The sequence below is a fragment of the Leptodactylus fuscus genome, chromosome 10, assembly GCF_031893055.1.
Source record: "Leptodactylus fuscus isolate aLepFus1 chromosome 10, aLepFus1.hap2, whole genome shotgun sequence".
NCBI lineage: Eukaryota > Metazoa > Chordata > Amphibia > Anura > Leptodactylidae > Leptodactylus > Leptodactylus fuscus.
Window position 1 is genome coordinate 70,232,344 of NC_134274.1, and position 9,758 is coordinate 70,242,101.

The 9,758-nt window shown below is 40.5% G+C and overlaps 1 protein-coding gene across 1 annotated transcript in view; it reads right to left on the minus strand.

Annotated features, from left to right (window-relative positions):
* CLCF1 (cardiotrophin like cytokine factor 1) overlaps positions 1-8,956 on the minus strand; it is a 31,489-nt gene extending 22,533 nt beyond the window's left edge. The window contains exons 1-2 of the mRNA XM_075287982.1: positions 8,887-8,956; positions 6,170-6,333 (exon numbers count right to left, since the gene is read on the minus strand). Coding sequence (XP_075144083.1) covers positions 6,170-6,333; positions 8,887-8,902 — 180 coding nt within the window. The 5' untranslated portion in view covers positions 8,903-8,956. The remainder of the gene's footprint in view (positions 1-6,169; positions 6,334-8,886) is intronic.
* Positions 8,957-9,758: the final 802 nt, after the last annotated feature.

A 9,758-nucleotide genomic window follows, 5' to 3' on the forward strand; every position in this document is an offset into this window, starting at 1 on the left:
AACCGACTCGCATATTTCCTGGTATTTTCCAATAAAACCCTTCTACGTATATCTATAATTCTCCAAATAGCTTTTCCATCTATAATCCCTGGTAGTGTTTTAAAAAGGATTTAACCATATCTATTCTATCTGGATTAAAACAAGTGTTGCGATTTTCTCATTTATTTTCTAAGTGCATTACCACCCAAGCTACAAATCTGCTAAACGCATCCACAAATTTTTCCACAAAGACCGTAAATAGGCTGCAATTCACGTACAGGTCAGGATATTAGCTTTCTACTATATGTCACGTCTTCCTATCACTAGTCAAACCCTTCCACCTAAATGCTAATAAGCAGCTGACTTGGGGCCATATCCCATCATGGGTTCTTTAGTATTTCCACAATATAAGTATAAAACTCACTTGTGCAAGACAAATCTCAATTTATAGTCTCCTGTAAATTTCTGGCTTTCAGGTTTTTGTTAGATGTGTAGTGACGGCAGCATACTTATATGTTTATTGTGAACAGAGGATAGCGTTTAGCATATTTTTAATTAAAAGTGTAACATAAAACCCAGCAGGAAAAAAGCCTAAGGGAATATGAAATAATTTCTCTGCTGAAACGTAACCAAGCACTGCCTTGGTTTGTCGGTCAACGGTGTGCCCCCTTATGGATCAGGATGAGAATATGGTCACAAAGGAGGATGAGGGCCAAGAATGGCGACAGTGGTACTAAGAATACCCAGCATGGTAGAAAATGTCACTGTGACATCACTATACAGTATTGGCACCCAGCAATTCTGTCAGATAATACTTATTTCTTCCAGAAAATGATTGCAATCACAAATTCTTTGGTATTATTATCTTCATTTAATTTGTCTTCAATGGAAAACCACAAAAAGAATTGTCAAAAAGCCAAATTGGATATAATTCAACACCAAACATAAAAAAGGGGGTGGACAAAAGTATTGGCACCGTTTGAAAAATCATGTGATGCTTCCCTAATTTATGTAATTAACAGCACCTGTTACTTACCTGAGGCACCTAACAGGTGGTGGCAATAACTAAATCACACTTGCAACCAGTTGAAATGGATTAAATTTGACTCAACCTCTGTCCTGTGTCCTTGTGTGTACCACATTGAGCATGGGGAAAAGAAAGAAGACCAAAGAACTGTCTGAGGACTTGAGAAGCAAAATTGTGAGGAAGCATGAGCAATCTCAAGGCTACAAATCCATCTCCAAAGACCTGAATGTTCCTGTGTCTACCGTGCGCAGTGTCATCAAGAAGTTTAAAGCCCATGGCACTGTGGCTAACCTCCCTAGATGTGGACGGAAAAGAAAAATTGATGAGAGATTTCAACGCAAGATTGTGCGGATGGTGGATAAAGAACCTCGACTAACATCCAAACAAGTTCAAGCTGCCCTGCAGTCTGAGGGTACAACAGTGTCACCCCGTACTATCCGTCGGCGTCTGAATGAAAAGGGACTGTATGGTAGGAGACCCAGGAAGACCCCACTTCTTACCCAGAGACAGAAAAAAGCCTGCTGGAGTTTGCCAAAACTTACCCGAGAAAGCCTAAAACGTTTTGGAAGAATGTTCTCTGGTCAGATGAGACAAAAGTAGGAAAAGGCATCAACATAGAGTTTACAGGAAAAAAAAAAAAGAGGCCTTCAAAGAAAAGAACACGGTCCCTACAGTCAAACATGGCGGAGGTTCCCTGATGTTTTGGGGTTGCTTTGCTGCCTCTGGCACTGGACTGCTTGACCGTGTGCATGGCATTATGAAGTCTGAAGACTACCAACACATTGTGCAGCATAATGTAGGGCCCAGTGTGAGAAAGCTGGGTCTCCCTCAGAGGTCAGGGGTCTTCCAGCAGGACAATGACCCAAAACACACTTCAGGTCAGCACTAGAAAATGGTTTGAGAGAAAGCACTGGAGACTTCTAAAGTGACCAGCAATGAGTCCAGACCTGAATCCCATAGAACACCTGTGGAGAGATCTCTTGATGACAGTTTGGAGAAGGCCCCCTTCACATCTCAGGGGGGACCTGGAGCAGTTTGCCAAAGATGAATGGTCTAAAATTCCAGCAGAGCATTGTAAGAAACTCATTGATGGTTACCAGAAGCGGTTGTGCGCAGTTATTGTGTCTAAAGGTTGTGCTGCCAAGTATTAGGCTGAGGGTGCCAATACTTTTGTCCAGCCCATTTTTGGAGTTTTGCGTAAAATGATCAATGATTTGACTTTTTTTTCATTCTCTTTTGTGTTTTTTCATTGCAAGCAAAATAAACGAAGATATTAATACCAAAGAGTTTGTGCTTGCAATCATTTTCTGGAAGAAACTGAGTATTATCTGTCAGAATTGCGGGGGGGGGGGGGGGGGGGGCAATACTTTTGGCCAACACTGTATACTGCCCACATAATGGTGACCTATAGACCAGTTCCAAGCAAGAGACACTTTGCCACTGTACAGATATACAGTTTTTTATATTTTTGGGAACATAATGAATTCTCTGCATACAACTGGAAGTGACAGTGATCCTCAGGAAATAAGGGGTCTTAGTGACTGCCCAGTATGTCACCCCTGAAAACAGTCATGGGAAAATACCAAGTACATCTGCCAAAAGTGATCCATAAAGTAATATATCTGCAGGAATCCAAAGTATGCCGAAATATAAGAAGATATGTTTGCTTTCTCAATACAGTTTTATATAATTGCAGATGCCTACGATAAAGTTTATCTAGTGTTTGTCCCAAGAATGAAACTTATTGCCAATCTAAAGAGGATACATTTGTGATTATTGGGGTTCCACCACTGGGACCCCCAATGATCAGAGAATAGATGTCCCTGGTTCCTTGTGTACATGGAATGGCCCTTATTCTCCATATAAACTCCATGGGACTGCCAGAGATAGGCAAACCCTGTACTCAGCTTGCCTTTGGCGGCCCCATAAAGTGTAAATAAAGTGACAGCATACATGATCGCCCCCTACTCCATTTATACAGCTCACACAGGACCCCTATTCTCACGATTAATGGAGGTTCCAGCTGTGAGATTCCCAGCGATCAGACATTTCTCACCTTTCCTCTGGATAGTTGATAAATTTCAATCTTGGGACCTTAAAGTAAGAAATTTGGCCAATCATCTTCTGTAAATATGAAGTCACATGGCAAGGAATCTAAGATGTTTATGCACTTTAAAGGGGTTATGCCATGAAAAGTATTTATCTATCAATAGGATGAGTATTGATACCTGATAGGTGGGGGTCTGGCTACTGAGACCTCCTCTATCCCAAGAATCTATCCTCCATTGTGCATTCAGCATGCAGACAGGTTGAATATAGAAATGTCGTTTTGTATTTGGTGCTTCCATTCACTTCAATGAGAGTGCCATTAAAGTGAATGGGAACATGGGTTTGTCCGTCCACCACGCAACATGTCCACATTCTGCCTGGCTGTGGTCAGGTTGAAGGAATGGTGAGGGGAAAATACCCCCTATTTCAGCAGTCAGACCCCCACCGATCAGGATAAATCACTCTTGTGGCATAACTCTCTAAGGAGGAGAAAACATAGTCATAATAGAGAGGAATGATCTACATTGGAATATATAGGTTTACCATGATCACAGTCTAACCACGGCACGAGTATTAGATCATTCTAACAGGACTGGCCCAAAACTACATATCTTGAGACATTTGTCAAAAATGACCCAGTGAAGTTTCTTACAGGCCCCGTCACTGAGAAGACATTTAACATAACCATGTCTCGGGGCTTCTAGTGATAAGATTTTTAGGTCTATGTTCCTGGAAACTCTGGACCATCAGATGATCTACCCCGGGATCCAGATTATGAAAAACTTATAAGATTTTTAGGTGTTGGTCCAAAATAATTTCTAGTCTCCTTTTGTTTCCATTTATATGGACCTCTCCTCAAAAGCCATTAAAGAATCTGGAAATTTGTGCGGAGATCGGGACATAATCCTAACTTGCTTAACATTGGACAGGCCCAATGTAAAATGGTTAAACAGGTTCAGGACAATTTATCATTACAGAAACCATCCCGGACCATTGTAATGGCTGGAGAGCTCTGAAGAAGACTCCGATTTCTTATATGTTTTGTCTTAGTTCTCACTGGAGATGTAATAAGAGCTTTAGGACACTAAAAATTTGTGGGCTCTGAGATACTAATCTTTAAACCTGTTCGGCCACTATAAAATCAATAAAACATAATAATTTACCATCCATTATAAGAAAACCAGCCATGTTTAGCATTAAGGAGACTGACATACTATCCTATGCTGTCAGACAATGCTGAGACTCATCAGTGTTAGTAATAAGGAACAAGGATTATATTACACAAAGGGATTTAGTAGTCAGGAGCTACCATGGCCGACTCTTTACTACAATACACTTTACCCCGTTTCTAAACCTACATGGCCGCCTTTAGAGGTGTGCCTTCTTCTAAGTTTTCAAGCCAAGACTTTTTCTGCGATTTGGGGGGTGTTTTTGCAAACTATTCCCTGTCCGTTTAGAAAAATCATCCTGTAACACGAAAGGCAACGTAACACCGAGTTTCTGTGAATCTGCAGCTTATACACAGCGGTTATTATGTAATCCTATAAAATGTTATTATGAGTCACAATGCGGATTAGCACACATGAAAGGTCTATGGAGGGTTATTAATATAACATAGCTATGACACTGCCCAAAAAAAACAGGGGATTGTTGTACAACCTTAAAGTCTATACATGAACACTCGATGGAGTCTACCTAGTCCGAAATACAATACAATACGGGTTCATCGTATAGTACGTGAAGAGATGATGTGGGATCTGTGAATGCTAGTTCAGATGATCTGTTCCGAGATGGTCAAGAAGAACGCTTTGTATGATAGTGTATTAAAAAGACTACCTAAATTTTGGAAAAGGGCTGTCAAGAGGGACTGGAAAGAAGAGATGACCTTCCTGTATGTCAAGAGAAAGAAGAAATGGGGGTCCTGGGTTTGGATCTGACTCAGGGCAGCATGTGCATGGACTTTATATGTTTTGCCTGTGTTTGCGTGGGTGTTCTTCTACATGCCAAAAATATACTGATAGGTAAGTTGACTACCTTGTAGGCGTTGGGGACTCCTCTGCTGTAAAACACTTCCTACGCACTAAGTCCCTTGTATGAGAAAATTGCATCACAAATGATTCTCATGGTGTGCCAGGACCGCCTGTGGACCAGGAAGGCGTCAGAACGGGGGTGATGAAGGATCTATGAGGTGAGTATCGGTTCTTTATTATTTTTTTATACCCATTCTGAGCCTTTTATCAAAATTATTTTCTACCGGTAACCAACGAAATACTAATGGAATTATAATAAAAGAGAGATTATTAAATATAAGGCTGAGGAAGAATGTAGGATGCTCAAGGTTTACGGTCCTATATCGCTGGGGTTTGTATCTGTGCATGTCTTGCAAACGTATAGTCTTTCCTATAGAGAAGAAGTGGCTATAAGACTATAATAGTCGATAAATGGAGAAGAGAACAGAATCCAATATCACAGATTATAAGTAAGCCACAGTTCCATATGTACGCTACCTCTTTACGGGTTTCCCAGTCATGTCTTTTTTAATGTTTACGATGTTTAAATGTTAAAAAGTCCTACTAACCTTACGTATCCCCTTCCGCTCCCATTCTCTGTATTCCGGCCTCCAATAATAATGGCCGCACACAGACATATGACCGCTGCCCCTCGTCACTGGCTCAGTGGTCTCGATAGTCACTGGCAGTGGTGGTCATATGTCCGTCGTAGACACAATACAGAGACCAGCAGGGTAACAAAAAGTGACAGACTGGGAGAGGTGATGGATAGTTAAGGTGAGTTACATAGAATGGAGGAGGCCACAGAGCGGATATTAACAATTACACTTACAATTCTTTAAACAGTAACGTATTATTTTAATTTTCATCTTTGATCCCAACTTTTGTGTGTTGGTTATTTTTAAGCTATATATATAAATCTAAACCGAAGAATTGAATCCCTTTGCACTTTGATAAAGGCCGGCTTTCGGCATAGCAAGGGGGGAGGTCGAGTCCCTCCGCAAATTATTTGCCCTATGCTTTACGGAATTTCCGCAGACTCCATACATATTAATTTTGAATTCACAAAATATATAGAAAACTGGTAAAAGAAGACGGTACTTACATACGGCCCGGCCAGAGAGCGCAGTTGGTGTTCCAGGTATTTTGTGAGGTCGTAGCTTTTTTGAATTGAAGTTCGCGCGAGAGGGTCTGTTATGTTTAGAGCATCAATGGAAACTGCATGCAAAAGGGACACCAGCATAGCACATAGGACTCTTTGGGAGCCCTCTTAAAGGATAGATGGTTACCGGAGAGTCAGGAAGAGATTAGTTATAAGAACGACAGGTGCAGGTAAAAATAAGGGAGGTAAAAAAAATAAAACACATAGAAAGGATGGTAAAGGGAAAAGCGGAAAAAAAAAAGAAAAAAAAAAGAAAATGAAAATTAATTTAAAAATGGCCTGAAAATATCAAATAAACTTGAAATGTAACATATGCCACAATATATATCCTGAGTATATTCAGAAATAAAATCTTATGTCTTAAGTACAACGCAAAGAAACAATTAGTCTAATTAATATAATCTGAGATCTCGACCTCTTTGACAGTCTTAAATACTAGCAAAGTCGCTTTAGGTAGAATTTCCTCCAGCATGAATTTTCATTTCCGTTTCTTATGATTAATTTTTAGAAAATGTATCTGCTATTATTATTTTTTTTTTTACATTTCTTCTTTCCAGGGATGGAAAGTCACATCGTAATAGAAATCTACATGACTGCCAAGTACGGGCCTATTATTTTGTAATTATTAATACAGGATTGATTTGTAAAGGCCACGTAGGTTACTCGTATATTAACCCCTAGTTGTGGCAATATTTTTTGTGCAACATTTAGAACTTGACTGTTAAAAAAAATTAAAAAAAAATTGCTGGAACGTTTAAATAAAAATGGAAGGGCGCGCTTTTATTTTACACAAAACTAAAAAAAAATTGGAGCCATAAGAAAATTCACTTTATTTTTTTTTACCACAATTGAAAATTCAACGAAGGTCGAATACCCATACATATTATAACATAACGTACTGATCATACGGTATCCTCCCATGAATATCTGCGTGTTATAATCATCGTAGATTTATATAGGTCACTTAAGGAGAGGTATATTTTGGTATATTTTGTAGTCCCATACTATGCTATGTAGCCAGCATGCCTCGCTAAACGTGGAAAAATCGGTATCAAAACAACCGAAATGATATGAAGTCACCAAAATGGAATCCTAAAAATAATTAAAACTAAATACATGATCCGTTTCCCAATTACGTAGTCTTTCTTTTGACACCTCTATCTCTCTATTTTGGTTCCTCTTTCTCTGTTTTTACTTGTAATAGGAAGCACATGTGAGGTTTGGGAGAAATGAGAGGAAACAGGCTAAAATAGGGACAAGTTAAAAAAATAAAAAAAAGCAGCAAGATATAGAAAACATCCAACAAATGACAAAAAATGACAACATGGGAAAAAAAGCACGGAAGTCTATAGGCCATCCGAAAAAAAGCCAGATAAATCCACATAGAGATGAGTTATATAGAACATGGGATATTTTATCTCCAATTATAGAAGAATTAAGGAAACTTTGGACATTTTGAGATATAAATATGTTCCAAAAGACTTCAAAGACAATCTTAAAGGGGTTGAAGAAGAGGTCAAGACAACAACAGACAAACACATTGCTGAACTCTTATGTAAGGTACGGATTTAGACCTTGTTTTATTTGCACGTTTTGTAACTAAATAGCTCAGATAGGGCGAGGAGGTTTCCCTTATCTAAGACATAGGTGGCACGAAGCCAAACAGTAACAGATATAAGACATAGAATGGTGACTGACTCTTAAAAAGCAAAAATGGACAGAGAAAAATGAAGGTTAAAGACGTCAATGAGAGGCAGGAAAGCCAAGTCCTAGTAGAGCAGGGGCAGCAAAGAAGTTGTCAGAAGAAGGATATTCCAGGTACAAGAACTCCAACAGAAGGCAACACAGAAGAGAAGAAGAATGGAGATGGATGGAAAGGACCAAGGTGGACGTGAGCTGCAGCAGGAGTAGACAGTCAGGATATTACGGGGGTGGTGAGCCCAGCAAGTTAGACAAGCTGCGTGCTAGAGTGTTGTCTGTCAATGCTCAGGGTGGGGAAGTTTGAGAGATGTCACAATCTGTCTTTGATATTGACACTTTTCTACAAGTGTCTGTCTCTAGGGCCCCTCTCATATTTCACCCTGAAATGACACAGACACAGTAGTCGCTTCTCTTCTACGCGCACCTTTCCTTTTTTCCTTCTACTTCTCAGGTCTATATGTAATTTCATTAGGTCCTGATACGTTTACGTTGCCACCATGCGTCCTCTTATTAATACGTATGATATACGACAGCAACTTGTCGCTGAACGCAACCGCAACAATGAATGTCATGGCCAAATGTTAGTTCTGATAAGACAGTCCGTGAACTAACGCTATGTACGTATAACACAAGGATAAACAACGTAACAGATTGTAAATGCTCTCCATATTACGTTATCAATATCGTGTCCCATTCCCCATTTGTAAAGCGCTGGGAAATCCGTGGTTACTGGATTAATAAAAGTTTACTGCAAAAGTAATGAATAAAAAAAGCTACAACACGGGGTGCACTCGAGATAGACAGAGGACGGAGGAAGAGATGGGTGTGAAAGACAGTCTGAAAGAGAGGAAGAAGGAATGAGTGAGAAAGTATCGAGATGGAGGTGCAGAGCGAGACGGCCCAGCCAGATGCACAGCCAGGAGGAAAGATGCATAGGAAAGTTTGAGGAAGTTGGGTACCTGTGATAAGCAGCATGTCGAGGCCCAGAAAAGTTATTGGCCGCTGGTTGCTGGTAGCCCAGCTCTCGGTTTTCTAGCCAGGGCAGAGAGTGCCATTTCTTGCTCCTACCTTCCTTTAAAGCCAGACTGGGTGATCTGTGGGAGGGGGGAGGGAGAGGAGGAGAGAGCGAATGGAAGAGAAAGGAGGGGGAAGCAGGAATTTTTGGGAGGGAGAGAGAATTGGAGCCTCTCCCCTGACGTCATATAAGTAACCACAGAGAAAAAGAGAGAGAGAGGAAGTGAAAAAGGAGAAAGGGAGGGAGAGACAGAGAAAAAGATATCACTCCTTAGGAGGCTGAGAGGGAAGGAAAAGGTGAGACAGGCATCTAATCCCCTGTCTAACAACTCGTCTTCCCATAGTCTCAATGATTCACAGGAACTTGTTGTCTCTCGAGAATAGACATGTCTTCCACGGATACAGACTCACGGCCGTGATGGGTAGACGTCCAAACACAGACCCCTCTTCTCCCCCTAAAAAGTGAAACAGGTAGAAAACCCCTAAAAGTGACCTACTGTAATGTCGTCCTGTCACCAGACTTGGACTGGCCCACCAGAGTACCAGACGATCCTCCGAGGGGTCCCTAATAAAATGGGGCCCATATTTCTATTGGGTAAATTTACAAATAATTTATTAGCCATCATGGATGATACGTCTTATGTAGGGTAAAATAACAAATATTATACTGCAGATAAGTGGATGTGCACATCTCCTACATGCCCCATGTCCTCTTGTGGGCCCAAGGAGTCCCAGAATGGCAATGACTGTCACATTGCCCTACACTGGAAAAACCAAAGATGTCTGTATATAGACTTGTGTCATTCATGTATCCTAA